Here is a 19,222-nt window from a genome sequence, read left to right as displayed (position 1 = left end):
ATGTTTGGGCAGCCACAGTCTACCAAATAAAATTCCTGAGAAGAAAATTGTGAATGGCTTTGTTTCGGGTACCAGGTGCACTGCTAATACCATGGCGTTGTGCCATAATTCACTGAAAATATTCCAGGCTGGTTGGAGATGAGCTCATTCCCACAGAAAAGTACCAGCAGCAAGCTAAGGAGATAGTGGCCTCTATCATCATAAAGGAGTTAGCTCATTGTCTAGGAGACCGACCACGGCTGCTGTCTACCTTGTGAACATTATGTTGAAGATTGAAAGGTGTCCCGGGTTTACCGTGGCAGAGAGGAGCAAGAAGACCTCAGTGTCTGATTCTTCCCACTCCTGCAGTCATTAGAAGCCTTTTGCCTTCATATTAATCAATACAGTGGTTACTCTGCTCAGTTGTGAGCTCCTGGAAGCTTACCGTGATTTAAGCTCTCAGCAGATTTGTCCAGTGCATCTCACCTACTGTGTATCGCTGTTCCCCAACACATCACACTGTTGCCTACCGTGGAAACCTTGAAAAGGAAGCTGAAGACCCACTTCGTGTGACAAGTGTACAATCTGCAGTAACCCTCGCTCCAGCATACTGCTGCACGACTAGCTGTACCCTGACATACTGTATCCTCACCCATGTGAGGTTGTAGGTTGTTTGTGTGCCCTCGCAGGCAGGGTCCTCTCTCCTCTTGTACCAGGCGGTGAGTCACCGACGGTGACCCCTTTTCACATGTAAAGCGCCAAGGAATAAATATCGCTATAATAATAATAATAGCACTTGTACTCTGGGTCAATTGATTGAACTTTCCAGGTGTCTACCCCTAATTTGATGTGTTTTGTAAGCTTTTGGGACCATTTGAAGGTGTTGTATATGCATTTTTTTTGCCCCCCCCCCATTGAATCTTATGGCGCTCGGTAATGTTCGACGAATATTCGACTAATTAATCTGCAAATGTTGCAGATTCGACTATCGTAAACCGAACCGAATATTGAAACATTGACTCATCCCTAGATATATATGTATGTATAGTGTAAAAAAAATGCATAGCCCTAGGAAGAGAGCAGCATGCATTGTTTTAAATTTTTAATTTTGGCTGCTGATGTACCCAATTTACTGCACTTTGGTACCTATAGATTGCATTACTAAACTTACAAGAGAGGGTCTTCTTCTTTCTTTGGACAATTCAGGAGAAAATACAGGAATAAAGCACTTGTAAACCCCAATTAGGGCAACTTTCAAAATATTTAACTGTTATTTCTCTATCACTTCACTGGGGGACACAGGAAATCATGGTGAAACAGGAAGGTGCCACAGTTCGTTTCCAGATCCCGCAATCCCCTCGTGGTGGGAGTTGACGCGCTGGTGATACGTTGGTAGCAGTTTGCACTTACCTATCTATTCCCGCCTCTTCATCTTCTCCCTCTTTGTTATCCTTGAGGGGGCATGGAGAGGCCTGCCAGATTCCAAGGCTACAATTGCTCGCTGGACGGCAATCCTGGAGGCGTACCGGAGTAAGAACAGGACTCCTCCCCCTGGGATTAAGGACCACTCTACCAGAGTGCTTGGCGCCTCCTAGGCAGTTCGTCATAGGGCATCCACCCTACAGCTTTGAAAGGTGGCAACCTTGTCCTCCATCCACATGTTCGCCAGGTTTTACAGGGTCCATACCTATGCTTTCGGCAGATGCCAGCCTAGGTAGAAGAATCCTACAGGTGACAGTGGTTAGCTCTCCGACCTGAATAGAGTTATTTTCAGCTGTTTCCCTCCCCAGGGACTGCTTTGGGTTGTCCCATGGTTTCATTTGTCCCCCAATGAAGTGATAGAGAAAACAGGATTTTTGGTTACTCAGCGTAAAATCTGTTTCTCGTAGCCTTCTTTGGGGGACACAGCACCCTCCCATTTTGACAGCTTCAGTAACTATTATTGTTATGTTACAGTTTGATTTTTCATATTTCTCTCTGTTTAATGTTACTTCTCCTAATGCTTGTACACAAACTTATTAACTTAATGGCAGTCGGTGGAGAGTACACTGCGAGGCGGGAACAGATAGGGAAGTGCGAACTGCCACCAAGGTATCGCCAGCACGTCGACTCTAACCGCTAGGGGATCGTGGGATCTGGAGACGAACTGCGGCACCTTCCTGTTCAACCACGGTTTCCTGTGTCCCCCAATGAAGGCTCAGAGAAACACATTTTACGATGAGTAACCAAAAATCCTGTGATTTTTGTCTAATGTTACCTTTTACTACTTTGCTTGTAAATAACAGTGGATTTCAACACATTAGCAAAGAATTGAGTAAGATTGGCCTACCGGAGCATTAGAGTATCCATTTTAGTGTTGAGAAGAATAATGATCCCTTAAGATTTAGCAGTAGACAACCCCATTTCAGTTATGGTCTGCAACATAAACTAAGGAAAGATAAGGGAAAGCTGTCCCTACAGTAAGACTAAGCTGAATCCCTACGATGTAGCGGGCTGCCTGTTCCTTGTGAACAGGCCCGCCTTCGTCCTCGGCTAGTCTGAACGGAGACCTATAGAATTAAGGGAGGGGTCCCTAAAAGAACTAAGGACTGGGACAAAAATGGGACACCTCCTAAACAGAAGTTGTTGCAGAGCAAAAAGGACAAACTGACAAAAAGTAATAGAGGTCCAAGAGGACCAAGAACAGACAGAGATAGGCACCGAAGCACCTGGCTAGAGAGACAGTCAAAACAACACTGAAGTCCAGCAAAGCCAGAAGGGTGGAGCTGGAATATATAGGCAGCTGGTCACCTGACCGCAAAACACAGGATAGAAAAACTAACAGGAGGGTTCTAACAGTACCCCCTCTTCTATGAGGATCCTCCGGATCCTCCAGGCCCAGGCCTATCAGGAAACCTCCTGTGGAAAGCTTTAACAAGCCTAGGAGCAGAGACGTCATCCGTCCTTACCCAGGAGTTGTCTTTGGGACCAAAACCCTTCCAGGAGACAAGATACTGTAATTTCCCTCTATGCCATCTAGAATTCAAAATAAGAGAAATTTCATATTCGCCGTCTTCCACCACAGGAGGAACTGTAACAGTGGCATTCCTATTAGATACATCAGCCTTTTTCAAAAAGGAAACATGAAACAGGATTAATTTTCCAGGAAGTAGGGACATCCAACCTAACAGCAGACGGGTTAACAACCTGAAGCACTTTAAATGGACCCACAAACTTAGGACCCAGTTTTTAAGAGGGAATCCTCAACCACAGGTTCTTCGAGGACAACCAAAACATGTGACCCACAGTAAACAAAACCTCTTTACGTTTCCTATCAAAATACTTCTTCGACTTCTTGTTAGCCTCTTGCAGGTTACAGCGTACATTAGTCCAAACTCTCTCCAAATCACCGGAAAAATTCTCCTCCTTCGGCACCGCCGACCCCAATTTGGAGAACGAAACAAAAGACGGATGTCTCCAAGTACAACAAAAAAAGGAGAACACCCAGCAGAGGAGGATGCATGATTGTTAAGAGCAAATTCTGCGAGAGGCAGAAACTCAGACCACACCTCTTGATTGTCCGCCACAAAACAACGCAAAAACTGTTCTACATCCTGGTTCTTTCTTTCAGTCTGTCCATTAGACTCAGGATGATAACCAGACGAAAATGACAAATGGATTCCCAACCTGTCACAAAAAGCATGCCAAAAGCGAGCCACAGACTGAGGTCCTCTATCAGAAACAATATCCGTTGGAATGCCATGGAGCTTGACAATCTCCTTAACAAACGCCTTAGCGAGTGTCTTGGCGCAGGGCAACTTAACGAATGGAACCAAATGACACATCTTACTAAAACGGTCCACGACCACCCAGATGACAGTAAAACCCTCGGACACCGGAAGATCAGTAATAAAATCCATAGTGAGATGCGTCCAAGGCGCACTAGGAACCTCCAGAGGGCAAAGCAACCCCGCAGCAGGAGTATGTGAAGCCTTTGACCTAGCACACACAGTACACTGACGCACCCACTTGATGACTTCCTTCTGCCATACAGGCCACCAAAAACTGCGACTGATAAGTCTCTTAGTCTCCGAAACTCCTGGATGACCTGCCAACCGAGACTCATAGCACTCCACAAACAAATCTCTCCTAAAGGCTCTAGGCACGACCAACGTCCCATGGGGAGTGTTAGATGGAGCATCATCTTGAGCATTCAGAATCCCATTCTCCAAAATGGAGTCCAATGCCGCCACCACAACTCCTTTCTGCAAAATGCTCTCCTCCTCCTCGGCCCCGACCGCAGGAGAGAAGCTGTGAGATAAAGCATCAGCTTTAAAATTCTTAGTACCAGGGATATAGGTAACAGAAAAGTGAAACCGATAAAAAAAAGTGCACACCTAGCTTGACGGGCATTCAAACGCTTGGCAGCACCCAGATATGTCAAATTCTTATGATCTGTGAAAACCTGAATAGGAAATCTAGCGCCTTCCAAAAAATGATGCCAGTGTTCAAATGCAAGATTAATAGCCAACAACTCCCGATTTCCAACATCATAATTCAGGTCGGTTTCTGAAATTTTTTTCGAAAAAAAGGCACAAGGATGTACTCCACCCTTGTTCTCTTTAGACAAAACTTCTCCGACCCCACTGATGAAGCATCAACCTCGACCAAAAAAGGCTTGGTCTCATCAGGCTGCATAAGGATAGGGGCAGAACTGAACCTCTCTTTGAGATACTCAAACGCTTCAATGGCCTCAATAGTCCACTGGGCCGTATTCGCACCTTTCCTGGTGAGATCGGTTTGAGGCTTAACAATTACAGAAAAATTCTTAATGAATTTCCTGTAATAATTGGCAAAACCCAAAAATCTCTGTATAGATTTCAAACCAATAGGCCTAGGCCATTCCTGCACAGTCTTATCCTTCACAGGGTCCATCTCAAAGCCCTAGCTGGAGACAATGTAGCCCAAAAAACTAATTTTCTGCGCAGTGAACTCACATTTCTCCAACTTAGCAAAGAGTGAATTATCACTCAATAACTGCAAAACTTCACGTACACTTTGCCAATGGGACTCGAGATCTGGTGAAAAAATCAAAATGTCATCCAAATACACAACCACATTCTGGGTGGTGGACTTAGAATGGCTAATGAAATGAATGAGTTCTTCAATAGATTCAGCAATAAAGGTGCGGTAGCAGCAGGGAAGGGGGAGGAGGCCGGGGAACAACTAGCTAAATTAACAGAGGGTGAAATAGATCATTTCTCGGTCTCCAAAAATGACGTGAGGGACCAGTTTAGTAAGCTGGCCATTGGCAAAGCAGCAGGGCCTGACGGTCTCAGTCCACGTGTCCTCAGAGTGTGTGCAAATCAGTTGTGTACTGTCTTCCAGCATCTCTTTAACCAGAGCTTACAATCAAAGAGAGTACCAGTGCTATGGAAGACTTCCTGCCTGGTGCCGGTTCCCAAGACTACCTTCCCGGCTTCCCCGGGGGACTATAGACCGGTGGCCTTAACATCGCATGCGATGAAGTCCTTGGAGAGAATAGTACTTGCTCACTTGTGTCCGAGGGTGATGGCGCATACTGATGCTCTTCAGTTTGCGTACCGGCAGGGACTGGGGGTGGACGATGCTGTAGCGTCTCTGCTACAAACAGTACATTCCTTTTTGGACAATAATGGAACCACTGTGCGTGCTTTGTTCTTTGATTTCTCTAGTGCGTTCAACACATTACAGCCACTCTTACTGCGTGGAAAGTTGATTAAAATGGCGGTGGATGAGGGACTTGTGAATTGGATAATTGACTACCTGTCGGATAGGCCACAGTTTGTTAGGTGGGGGACGGCTACATCAGATAGTGTACTGAGCAGTGTCGGAGCCCCGCAGGGAACAGTGCTGTCGCCATTCCTCTTTACATTGTACACAGCTGACTTTCAGTATAAATCAGACCGTTGTCACCTCCAGAAGTACTCGGATGACTCTGTGATAGTTGGCGGTATTGGGAAGGACCGGGATGAAGAGGAATATAGAAGGGTGGTTGCGGACTTTGTAGTATGGTGCCAGGCTAACCATCTAGAACTAAATGTTAAGAAAACCAGGGAGTTGGTGATGAGCTATGGAAGGTGCAAGAAGGTATGCCTACCTGTTACCATTGACGGTCAGGATGTGGAGATGGTGGACAGTTTCAAATATTTGGGGGTTTACCTGGATAGCAAGCTAGACTGGAAGTGCCACATGGAGAAGGTCTACAAGAAGGGGATGAGTAGATTGTACTTCCTAAGGAAGTTAAGGTCTTTTAATGTGTGTGGCAAAATGCTTGAGGTGTTCTACCAATCCATTGTGGCTAGTGCCACCTTTGCGGCAATAATTTGCTGGGGTAACAGTGTGCGTGTTGCTGACGCCAACAAGCTCAACAAACTTATAAAGAAGGCTAGCGCGACGGTGGGCCTACAGCTTGGGACTTTTGAAGAGGTGGTAGAGGATAGGATTAAGAAGAAGTGCAGAGCTATAATGGGCAACAACACACACCCGCTTTATGAACTGTTTGCGAAACAGAAGAGCACATTCAGCAATCGCCTAATACAACTAAGGTGTAAAAAGGAAAAATACAGGAGATCGTTTGTTCCAACAGCTATGGGGTTGTTTAACAAATGTCTGAAAAGCAATGTCTAAAGCATTCCAAATGTTATGTTATCATATGTGTCATGTTCGAGATCTGTGTTCTGCTGCTGTGATACCGCAATTTCCTCCGGGATAAATAAAGTATATCTTATCTTATCTTATCTTATCTTATCTTATCTTACCAATCAAAGGTCTCAGGATGTCATTAATAAGGTTCTGAAAAATACAGGTGCATTGGTAAGACCAAAAGACATCACCAGATTCTCAATGGGACCTACCAGAGTGTTAAAAGCAGTTTTCCATTCATGTAACTAATTGTATGCCCCCCGGAGATCAGTTTTGGAGAACCACTTGGCCCTCACTAACTGGTTAAACAAGTCAGGAATTAACGGCAATGGGTAGGAATTGCGTACGGTAATCTTGTTAATTTCACGAAAATCAAGACAAGGACGTAACCCGCCGTCCTTTTTTTTAACAAAGAAGAATCCAACTGCCACAGGTGACTTAGAAGGTCTAATGTGACCAGCAGCCAGGCTAGTCTGTATGTACTCCTCCAAGGCCTTTCTCTCAGGGATAGTCAGATTAAACAAGCGACTTTTGGGAAGCGTAGCACCCGGAACAAACTCAGTGGCGCAATCATAATCCCTATGAAGAGATAAGACTTGTGACTCCTCCTCCGAAAAAAACCTCCAAAAATCTTGAATAGGTACCGGTAATTCCCCTTTTTCCACAGCCGCAATGCGACCATTGTAACATTTATCATAGCACTTCGGACTCCAAGACTTAATCACATTAGTAGACCAGTCGAATAAAGGATTGTGCAGTCTTAACCAAGGCAATCCTAGAACTACTGGAGTGGGCAAATTTTCCAAAATAACCAAGTCCAAAATTTCTTGGTGAACTCCATAGATAGTGAGAGGAAATGCAGCAGTCTTGTGAGTAATACATTTCAAGGGAGTGTTATCAATTGCAACCACAGAAATAAGTGATGACAAAGGTTTGGATTTCAATTTAAGGTTTTCCAAAAACCCTTTATCAATCACATTAAGTGTTGAACCACAATCCACAAATACCTGAAATTCAATCAAATCTCCCTGCAGAGCAGTTCTCCCAGAAAGGAACACTCCTGCAGAGCGTAGACAAGCTATACGGGCGTAACTGACCATTTTTTTTGTTTACTTAAATGACTCTCACAATACTTAATCAAATTATCATCTTTACCACAATAAAGACAAACCCTCGGCGAATGTCCGATCTCTTTGCTGAGAGCGGAGTGACATCGCCCCAACCTCCATTGGTACTCCGCTGTCAGAGCAGGTTTTCTGGGAACTAGGACCTGAAGTTACAGGAGTCTTTACATCATTAACTCTGGACCTCAGTCTCCTGTCCACAAGAACAGCTAACTGCTTAGCTTCTTGCAGAGTCTCAGGTGCGGGGGAATGCAATTAGCAAATCCTTAACCGTTTCACTCAGACGAGCAAGAAATAAACATTTCAGTGCAGAATCATTCCATTTAACTTCTGAAGCCCATCTCCTGAAGTGTTTGCAATAATTTTCAACATCTTCTGACCCCTGATTCAAATGTCTAAGTTCAGATTCAGCAGATGAGATTCGATCAGGATCGTCATATAATAGCCCCATAGCAGAAAAAATTTCTTCAACTTAACTTAAACACGGATCATTAGGCTGGAGAGAAAAGGCCCACCCCTGTGGTTCATTGCGCAAAAGTGACATAATAAAACCAATGCACTGTGATTCATTCCCAGAGGATCTTGGTCTCAAATGAAAATATAACAAACAAGCATTTTTAAAGGAAAAAAAATCTTGCTGTTTACCATAAAAAACATCAGGCAGTCCTACCTTGGGTTCAACAAAATGTGCTCCAGGACAGCTACTCACGTGTTGTTGAAGCTCGGCCACCTCCAGAGACAATCCCTGCAGGCGCTGAGCCAACTCCTGGACGGAAACCATACTGATCCCCGAATTTTCTTTACTTTTAGTTTTTTTTTAGGACTGAACTTACTGTTATGGTCTGCAACATAAACTAAGAAAAGATAAGGGAAAGCTGTCCCTACAGTAAGACTAAGCTGAATCCCTACGATGTAGCGGGCTGCCTATTCCTTGTGAACAGACCCGCCTTCGTCCTCGGCTAGTCTGAACGGAGACCTATAGAATTAAGGGAGGGGTCCCTAAAAGAACTAAGGACTGGGACAAAAATGGGACACCTCCTAAACAGAAGTTGTTGCAGAGCAAAAAGGACAAACTGACAAAAAGTACTAAAGGTCCAAGAGGACCAAGAACTGACAGAGATAGGCACCAAAGCACCTGGCTAGAGAGATAGTCAAAACAACACTGAAGTCCTGCAAAGCCAGAAGGGCGGAGCTGGAATTTATAGGCAGCTAGTCACTTGACCGCAAAACACAAGATAGAAAAACTAACAGGATGGTTATAACAATTTCGAGTTGACTTTAGAACCAATTCTTACTATAAGGTTCTATGTCTTACCCAACCTAGTTCCAAGTTACACTCTTCTTTATTGCCAGTTGCATCAATTTCATGTGTAGGCTATGCGAATAATAATGCTAGTAATAATGCTATAGAGCTCTGTATGTCATGTCTAATTATTCCCACAGATCCTCTTTCCATTATCATTAAACTCTCCATGCAAAATTAATACAGTGTATCATTTTTACTTGGCCATCAATGATGTTTTGATATAATTTTAAGAACTAAACTTTATTTGTTCTCATCAAAATCAGTGATGTATGACATTACTCATTGTTTTTCTGATGGCTTTTTTAATATCCTTGTTCCTTATACTGTAGATGATGGGATTTAGCATCGGAGTTACCACTGTGTAAAGAATGGTCACAACTCTATCTTGATCTGAAGAAGAAGCAGATCTGGGATGTAGATGCATAAACATGATGGTGCCATAGTAGAGAGAAACTACAAGTATGTGGGAGGCACATGTCGAGAACACCTTTTGACGTGCCTTGTTTGAATGGATTTTTAAGACAGTTATGGTAATACAAAGATAGGACAAGAGGATTAGCAAAAAAGAACCTAGAGCAACTATAGCACCTGAAATATACTCTGCCAACTCATTATAAAAAATGTCTCTGCAGGAAAGTCGAAAGAGTGGAGGCATTTCGCAGAAAAAGTGACTGATGAGATTGGACTTACAGTAGGGAATTTGAAAGGTTAAAAATGTAAGAATAAATGAGTTTACAAAACTCAAAATCCAACATCCAGTGACCAGACCTACGCACAGTCTCCTGTCCATGATTGTTGAGTAACTTAGTGGGTTGCATATAGCGATATATCTATCATATGCCATGACAGCCAAGAGAAAACATTCAGTGCCACCTAGAGCCAAATGGAAATACATTTGTGCTGCACATCCAACAAAGTAAATACTTCTATCTTGGGATATTGTGTTTGATAAAATTTTAGGGACTACGGTGGAAGAGAAGCAAATGTCAATCATTGACAGGTTACTCAAGAAAAAGTACATGGGGATCTGAAGTTTGGGGTTGAGTTTAACCACAATTATCAGTAAGAGGTTTCCAACTAAGGTTAACATGTACATAATCGAAAACAACACGAAGAACAGAATCTGAAGACCAAAAATATTGGAAAGTCCCAGAAGAATAAAAGTTCTTACTAAAGTTTGGTTTACATGATCAACATCATTGTCATGCATATTTTTTGGTGGGTGAAATTGAGTCTACTAATTAATAGTCAAATACTAATATCGAGAATAATAAAATATATTTTGAATTATGAATTAAAATCCTTATGAAAGTGGATTATTGGCTCCAAAATTTTAAAATTCAGCATAAAAAGTAGAACAATCAGTAAATATTGCAAAATTAGAGTATCAGATTTCTCCAAAACATAACACTGTAAGGTAAGTATAAAGTTGGTAATAGACAACTGGGCTTAGCACTAGAATACTGATCGACCTAGACTTGGAAAATAGAGTTCATACTGTCAATTTCCTGATGATAAATTTTTCAGTAATTTGGAAAGTTAGAACTGTCATCTCATCATTATGGAGTTGTTCGGCATCTATATTGTGTTCCTGTAAGCTACTGTATATTTGTGAAGCTGAGCACACAGCAAAATCAGGTTGTGGCTTTAAATTCTATCCCATACCTATTTTTGTTCCTATGAGTATGGTCCAATTAAAAATGTACAATTTGTTTGGCTTTGAAGACATTAGAGCCTCAGTCCAATTAGTTGTGCAGCATTGTCTTTGGAGAGAGGCCAGCAAAGATTAAAGAAAGCAACTGTTTAATGCCAATGGTGGTTTAGTTAGAAACCTTAAATGAAAAGAAAATACATTTTAGGGTTTAACTATTAAAAAAGTTTTTTTGTCAGATATTAATGGTTATTAAGTCCTGCGCTGTGTAATATTAACTGCTAATTAGTGTTGAGCGAACATGCTTGACACTGCTCGGTACTCGCCCGAGCATCACGCTACTCGGGATGTTCGGCGAGCACCGAGCATTTCCGGGTTACTTGGGCGGAAACTCGGGTCTCCGCCCTGCATGTTTGGCGCTCTTTACAGAGCCAATGAACATGCAGGGATTGCCAGCCAGTCACTGTAATGCCGCAGCCATGTTGGTTGTAGGCATTACATTGATTGGCTGACCGCACAGCATCACCTCGGGTATTTAAAACCGGGCGCCGCCATCTTGGACACAGACGGCTGGGATCAGACTGTGTAGGGGCAGCGCTGCTGATTTAGGGAGAGATATATACTGCGAAATAGTTAGTGTAGGGTCTGTAAAGGCTGCCAGATCAAACAAACAGTCCTTCTCAGGAATAATATCCATCCCAGAAATCAGGCAGGCAGGCTGTATAGGAGATGCAGTGGTTATACCAGAAAACGCTGCATTACAGTCCTGTGTGCTCCTGTTGCTGAAATTGCTGGACTTAGCACCAGGTCTCGGGGGCCAGGAAAAATCCTTTTTTTCATCTAAATCCTCTTTTTTTTTCCTCCTTCACACTGTACAAATACCCATCTTATTAACCTTTTGGTGTCCCACCCCCCCCCCCAAAAAAACAACAAAAAAAAAACTGTGTCTGTGACAGTTCAGCCACAAATATATTTTTTTAAAAGAGTCGGGTGTAGGCCACAGAAATAGAAGTGTGGTTTTGCAGTTCCACGGTTCAAACCTCTGTATTATCCACTTTTGGGCCATTTTTACCTAAAAAAAAAACAGTTTGAGTGTGTCGCTCACTGTTCATCGGCAAATATATCTATTTAAAAAGTCTGGTATACACCAGTAAATTATAACTGTGGTTTTGCCGTCCCACGGTAAAAAATCTCTATTATCCAGCTTTTGGTATTTTTTCTGTAAAGATAAACAGTATTAGTGTCTCCTGATTGTTCAGACACCAATATATCTGTTTAAATGAGTCTAGTATACGCCAGTAAATTATAACTGTGGTTTTGCCGTTCCACGGTAAAAAATCTCTATTATCCTGCTTTTGGCATTTTTTGCCTTAAAAAATAAATAAATAATAGTGTCTCCTGATTGTTCAGACACAAATATATCTGTTGAAAATAGTCTGGTGTAGGCCCGAGAAATACAAGTGTGGTTTTGCAGTTCCATGGTTCAAACCTCTGTATTATCCACTTTTGGGCCATTTTTACCTAAAAAAAACAGTTTGAGTGTGTCGCTCACTGTTCAGCCGCAAATATATCTATTCAAAATTGTCTGGTACACCCCAGTAAACAATAACTGTGGTTTTGCCATTCCACGGTAAAAAATCTCTATTATTCAGCTTTTGGTATTTTTTCCGTAAAGAAAAACAGTAATAGTTTCTCCATGATTGTTCAGATTGTTTAAAAGATTCGGGTGTAGGCCAGAGAAATAGAACTGTGGTTTTCCTATTCCACGGTTCTAATCTACCTTTTATTACCCTTTTTCCATTGATAGTGTGAGTGTAAGCTATTTTACTTCCTTTACAATGGGCTAGGCGCATGGCAAGGGACGTGGAACTGGACGTTATGGTGATGGTGCGTGCAGAGGACGGGGCCGTGGCCAAGGTGAAAATTTGCCACAACCAACAGCCACATCTTCTCGCTCCCACTTCTTGACCGAATTACTAGGGAAGCACAGAACAACACCAGTATTGCGAACTGATCAGTGTGAACAGGTTATTAATTGGATAGCAGATAATACTTCCAGTTACCTGGGCACCACCACCTCCGGTCTGTCTTCCACACGGTCAAATCTTAGTAGCCGTGAGTTTCGGTCGCATAATTGTCTTCACCCTGATGCTCCTTCTTCCCACCATGTCGAGTGTCGTCAGACAGCAACTGATCCAACACTTGGACACTCTGAAGAGCTGTTTACTGGTCCATTTCCATTTTTGTGCCCCTCGCCTGCTCCGTTTGAAGTGGTGGAAGAGGAGATCCCATGTAGCAATGCCCAAATATTTGAACAGCCACTGCCACAGGAATTCGACACTGGCAATTAGTCACAAGAGGTGGACGATGACGAGACACAATTGCCAGGAAGTGAGGAGGAGGATTGTGGTGCGCAAGTAGAAGAGGAGGAGGTGGTGGATGATATAGTAACTGACCCAACGTGGCAGGAGGACATGCAGAGCGAGGCCAGCAGCACACAGGGTGCGGGAGGCAGAGTACCCCAACAGGCAGGGAGAAGCAGTGTGGTGGCCGCACACAGAAGGCAGGCAACCGTTCCCCGTAACACCAACACGAGGGGCGTTGCCAGTACAACCTGTAGGTCTTCCAAAGTCTAGAATTTTTTTAAAGACTGTGCTGATAACTCCAAAAAGGCCATTTTTACCACCTGCCATGCCAGCATCAGCAGGGGTGACAAAACTACCAGCCTGACCATCACCAGCATGATCAGGCACATGGCAGCAAAGCACCCGACTTAGTGAGGTGAACCCCAGGGTCCACGACCAGTGTCAGCGGGTGTCACCACTGCTTCTTCCGCTGTTGTGCATGCAATAGAACCCCCTGTTGTGTGTGAAAGGGAATCCCCTGTCCATACTGCATGCAAAAATGCCCCCTCCTCTCAGTCTTCACTTGTTATGGCAGTTTCTCAAGAAACAGCATCAACGTCCATGTCCACGTCCCACCGCATCGTTCAATTGTCCATATCCCAGACCTTTGAATGAAAGCAGAAATTTGCAGCCAATGCCCCACAGGCCACAGTCCTAAATTCACACATTTCACGACTGCTTGCTTTGGAAATGCTGCCTTTTAGACTGGTGGAGACGGAATTCTTCCGCAACCTTATGGCGGTGGCCGTCCCTCGGTACTTGCTCCCCAGCCGACACTATTTTGCCCTGTGTACCATCCCCGCACTACATAAGCATGTGTCCCAAAACATCTGTCGTGCCCTCAACAGCGCAGTTACTGGGAGAGTCCACCTGACAACGGACACGTGGACAAGTGCTTGTGGCCAGGGACGATACATCTCCCTTACGGCACACTGGGTAAACATAGTGGAAGCCGGGACCCAGTCGGACCTTGGGACGGAACACATCCACCCCACACCGAGGATTGCGGGCCCTATGTCAGTCAGAGTTGCCCCCACAATGTACAGCTCCTGCACATCATCCTCCTCCTCCTCATGTTCAGCCTCCATCTCAGATATCACCACATCAGTTACAAGCTGGAAACATTGCAGTACTGCCTTCACCAAGTGGCAACAGGCTGTGCTAAAACTCATAAGCTTAGGTGAGAAACCTCACACTGCTTGTGAGTTGTGGACAGCTATGAAAGAGCAGGCAGATCTGTGGCTGAGACCACTGAACCTACATCCAGGCATGGTCGTGTGTGACAATGGCCGTAACCTGGTGGCGGCTCTGAGGCGAGGCGAGATCACACACGTACCATGCCTGGCTCATGTGCTTAACCTCGTGGTTCAGCAGTTTCTTAAATCGTACCCCAAGTTGCCTGATCTGCTCGTCAAATTACGCCGCCTGTCAGCTCATTTTCGCAAGTCGGCTACAGCTTCCGCCGCCCTTGCTGTGTTGCAGCAGCGCTTGCAGCTTCCGTCACACTGACTGGTGTGTGATGTCCCCACATGTTGGAACTCTACCCTCCACATGTTGCAAAGGATTTGTGAGCAGAAGAAAGCAGTAGTGGAGTACCAGCTGCAACAAGGCCATCGATATTCAGGTCAGACTCCACACATAAGACCTCAGGAGTGGACCTGAATGTCTGACATATGTACCATCCTGACAAACTTTGAGGAGTCCACCAAGATGGTGAGTGGCGATGACGCCATCATTAGCGTCAGCATTCCAGTTGTCTGTCTTTTGCAATGCTCTCTGCAGAGAATTAAAGAGGAGGCATTGCAGCCAGAGTACGATGAGATGGATCAAGAAGCTGTAGCGGTCGATTACACACAGCCCAGCCTCATCTCATCCCAACGTGCATTGGGGGACAATGAGGGAGGGGAGGAGGAGGAGGAAGAACAGGAGCTTGTATCATGCGCTGTAGACGGTAGTACCTGTACAGCTGTCATACCGTCGGTTCAGCGTGGGTGGCCTGAGGACAGGGGGGAGATGGAGGAGGAGGAGGAGAGCATGTTCAGTCGTCATCTTGGTGAGGACACGGAAGTCTTGCCCCTTACCAGTCTGGCACGCATGGCTAACTTTATGTTACGCTGCCTTAACCGTGACCCTCACGTTGTCAAAATGTTGGGTGACAGTCATTACTGTTTGGTGACACTTTTAGACCCCCGCTACATGGAGAACTTTCACTCTCTTATTCCTGAGGTGGAGAGGTCTGCAAAAATGGGGCAGTAACAGAAGGTCCTTGCTGCAGAACTGTTAAAAAAATTCCCATCTGAACACGCTAGCGGCAGAGGTCACAGTTTGTTGCCCAACCAAGGCGTACATGCGAGAGAAATGCAACTCCAATACAGCAGAGGCAGGGGAACACTGTCAACGCTCTGGAACAGTTTTCTCAGACTCTCCCTTCGGACAGACCCTGAGGCGCAGGGTACTCTCACAAGGAGTGGAAGGTTTCAAAATACGGTGAAAGAGTACCTTGCCGATCGTACCAGCGTCCTCCATGATTCCTCTGTGCCTTTTAATTATTGGGTATCCAAGCTGGACACTTGGAATGAACTCACTCTGTACGCCTTGGAGGTCCTGGCCTGCCCTGCCGCTAGCGTGTTATCGGAGCGTGTTTTTAGTGCCGCTGGGGGAATTATAACTGATAAGCGCACTCGCCTGTCAACTGACAATGCTGACAAGCTGACCCTTATCAAAATGAACAAGGGCTGTGTGAGGTGCCGGGCTGTTGCTGGATTTGAAATTGGTTCAGAACCTTCTGTAGTCTCCCATTTTGGTCCAGTCAGGGCTGAAGCTGATCAGCATCATTGTCAGCCTCAATGCCTACCTGGTCCACAAGATGCACAGATTGTCTATTGTGTATTTGTTCCTAGCAATGTTAAGCATAGGTTGCGGAGAGAGACAGGGCTCTTGGAGTCTAAGTCCAGGATTTGCCGCACTGAGCATGCCCGTGACCTGGCAGACCGTGATTGGTCGTTTGGCAACCACCTGACCTGGTGACCTGGCACCGCCTGATTGGTCCACGGGTGGCGTCACCAATGGTGCGATGGTGGGCAGGGCTTAGTCTTTAAAAGACCCTCCCACAAACATGGCAGTGCTCTCTGATCATAGAGCATGTGGACGACTGTGTTCCACAGAGTTTCCATAGGCAGGTTTAGTGGAAATAGGCAGGCTAGTGGAAATAGGCATGTAGCTTCGTCTTGCAGTCTGGCTCTGCCAAAGGGGTCGCCTAACACCCCGAGCAGCCTGCAGACGTCCTATCCACGAATATCACCTGTCAGCCACGTGGAGTAGTACCCTTCAGTAGTGTTGAGCCACCCCCGTAGTGTTCGAGTTCGGTTCGGTTCGTCGAACACCCGTGTGGTCGCCGAACTGTTCGTCGAACACCTTCGAACACCGTTAAAACCAATGGCAGGCAAACAAAAACACATAGAAACACATAGAAAACACCTTCAAAGGTGTCCAAAAGCTGACAAACTGCTCAGAAGACACAACTAACACATGGAAAAGTTACAAGTAAATATAGTCATGCGAAAAGAAAAGAGGGGGAGACACAGGGGGAGACACAGATATAGGCATGTCATGCCCTTCTAAAAGGAGGGGGAGACACAGATATAGGCATGTCATGCCCTTCTAAAATCCAAAAAGTGAGAAGCCGACACGTTCAGTCCACTCCTGCCCGTGCCACCTCCGTGTCGCCGGGTTTGTGCCAGAGCCGCGGTGAACCCTGACGGCCAGCCCCCCTCTCCCAATACTGGTGCCTGTCCGCTGGTGGGTCGAGCGAGCCCCCCTGTGGTGGAGGCAGCTCTAAGCTTTTTAATTTAAATTGTCTCTCTAATTTGAATGAATACACTTTAAATCCATTTACAAGGATCTATTGGAGGGCAAGTCTCATGCCAGCAGCCGCGTAATTCCAGCTCCAGTAGCGTCCACTAAAGCTGCTGCAGTTAAAAAGCTTTTATAAGGATCGAGCTCGGCTGTCCACTGCAAGGCATCCTACTGCCAGTCCCAGCCCCTATGCCTTGGGGTGCCTCCTGATGCTCTTCACTGAGTATCCCGTGGTCCCAAAGCATTTCCTTTGAAAAAATTAAGTGTCCAAACTACAGGTGGTGTAGCTTGCTTAACAGCCGGGATAATCCGCTGACTAGCAGACACTGCTACTAGGCACAAAGTATTTCCTGGGCTAGATGCAGTTAAAAATTTGTAAGTAGATACTCTCGTTGGATGCTGAGAAAGCATTCCATAGAGTCTCCTGGCACGCCATATATGATTCTCTTAAAAAGCTTGGGGTAGGGGTCTAGGGGACCCTTTTATAGCCAAAATCACGGCCCTGTATCACAATACGTCACCTAGGCTGAAGATAAATGGAACTGTAGCACCCTGAGGGCTCGGTTGCTACAGAGGTATTGCACCTCACCCAGAGGTGTGATATCTCACTCTCAGGTAAGGATGGAGTGTGGATCAGGACCCGACACCTGCATGCATTACACCACATTGCCGTGGGGCAGGGCGACCAATATGCCTCTGAGATGGGCACGACAGTCCCTGTCCCTGGCTGGATTGGGGGGAGGGAACACTGAGGAAGGGGAACCCTGTAGTGCAGGAGCAGGGAGGAAGCAGTTCCTGGGTGCATTGAGAAGGGAGTATAAAAGGTGGGCACCATCTTAGTTCAGTGCAGAGAAGTCTGAGCAGAAGTGGCAGGGAGCAGGGGCTCTGCATGAGCTCTGCTCCGGAGGCGGGCCTAGTAACAGAGGCCCAGGCCTGGAAGAGGGAGAAGGAAGGAAGAGGAGCGGAGAAGGCTCCAGGAACGAGGAATGAAGGGATCCCAGGGGTGCGGACGGGCGAGTCGCCACCGCACGCCCGAATCCACCTGCGTGGAGGGGTCAGGCCAAAGGGGGAGACCGGTTCCCGAAACTAATGGAGGCAGGAAATGACCCTCAGCTAGAAACCGGAGGCTGTGACATTTTATGTGGCGCAGCCCCTCGCTACACCCGCTAGGAAGGCACCACATAGGGTCAGGGAAACTGGCGCCAAGTTTACCAAGAGGAGGCCCGAGGCAGCCGGACAGAAGGGTTGGTAAGAAAGGCCAGACAAAGGACACACAAAGGGGGTCCTGTGAAGCGCTCCAAAGTTATCTGGGAGTTGTCTGAGCCCCTCACCTGGTGAGCACAGTACGACGTGGGCAGCCGTTACCTGCAGACGTGGTCTGGATAATAAGAACTGTGAGTAAAGGCCCTGGACTGCATCACTGACTCCGTGTCGTTACTGCTGCTGCCCTGCACCATCACCCCCATCCTCCGCATACACTGCCCTGAGGCTATACTCCTCCCGTGGGGAGTTATGCTACGCTCTGCTGCACCCACAACACCAGCCTCAGCGGTCTGCCCTGCAGCGGCGGTTCACTCTGACCGCAATCCACCGGTGGCGTAGTCGGACATTTAAACATCAAAACCACATAAATAGTTCCGCCACTGGTTTGACCACCCTGAGCCACGGAACCGGGTCGCCGCCACGAAGACTACAACCACCAGCATCCACCAAAAGGGTCCTGCTCCGGGTGTCCCAAGGCCCAGGGGGTGCATCAGAACATTTTCATCACCTTTCACAATCACCAATGGGACAAGGCAGGGATGTCCTCTGTCCCCTCTCTTATACATCCTAGTGATGGAGCACCTGCTCTCATCAATTCGCCATAACCCCAATATTAGGTGGATTGAGGTGGGAGGCACCGAGTACAAGTGCTCTCTATTTGCTGATGATGTCCTAGTATATATCACTCAATCACATATATCCATCCATGCTGTTATGGCTGAAATAGATCACTTTGTTACATGGTCAAATTTTAAAATCAATGCAGCGAAGTCTGAGGCTCTCGATGTCTCCCTCCCCAAATCCATATAGGATTCCATCCAGTCCAACTTTCCCTTTGCCTGGCACTCACAGGGTATCAAATACTTAGGAATTCCTATTCATAGAGACCTCTCCCATCTATGTTATCTTAATTTTGGGCCTTTTATTGAACAACTCCATACAGACCACGGTTGGCAAGTTAGAACTGTAAGATTCA

At 45.8% G+C, this 19,222-nt stretch overlaps 1 protein-coding gene across 1 annotated transcript; it reads right to left on the bottom strand.

Annotated features, from left to right (window-relative positions):
- Nucleotides 1-9,331: 9,331 nt before the first annotated feature.
- Nucleotides 9,332-10,282, bottom strand: LOC141155426 (olfactory receptor 5V1-like). The gene has a single exon (XM_073642291.1). It carries the CDS (start codon nucleotides 10,280-10,282, stop codon nucleotides 9,332-9,334), a length of 951 nt encoding a protein of 316 aa, XP_073498392.1.
- Nucleotides 10,283-19,222: the final 8,940 nt, after the last annotated feature.

The sequence above is a fragment of the Phyllobates terribilis genome, unplaced genomic scaffold (assembly GCF_046119375.1).
Source record: "Phyllobates terribilis strain yellow unplaced genomic scaffold, ASM4611937v1 Scaffold_7__3_contigs__length_470593459, whole genome shotgun sequence".
Lineage (NCBI taxonomy): Eukaryota > Metazoa > Chordata > Amphibia > Anura > Dendrobatidae > Phyllobates > Phyllobates terribilis.
The sequence above is the reverse complement of the archived record's forward strand: the minus strand, read 5'-3'. Positions and strand labels throughout refer to the sequence as shown.

Coding starts and splice junctions, on each gene's coding strand:
- LOC141155426 (XM_073642291.1), bottom strand. CDS start 10,282: ATGCATGACAATGATGTTGATCATGTAAACCAAACTTTAGTAAGAACT.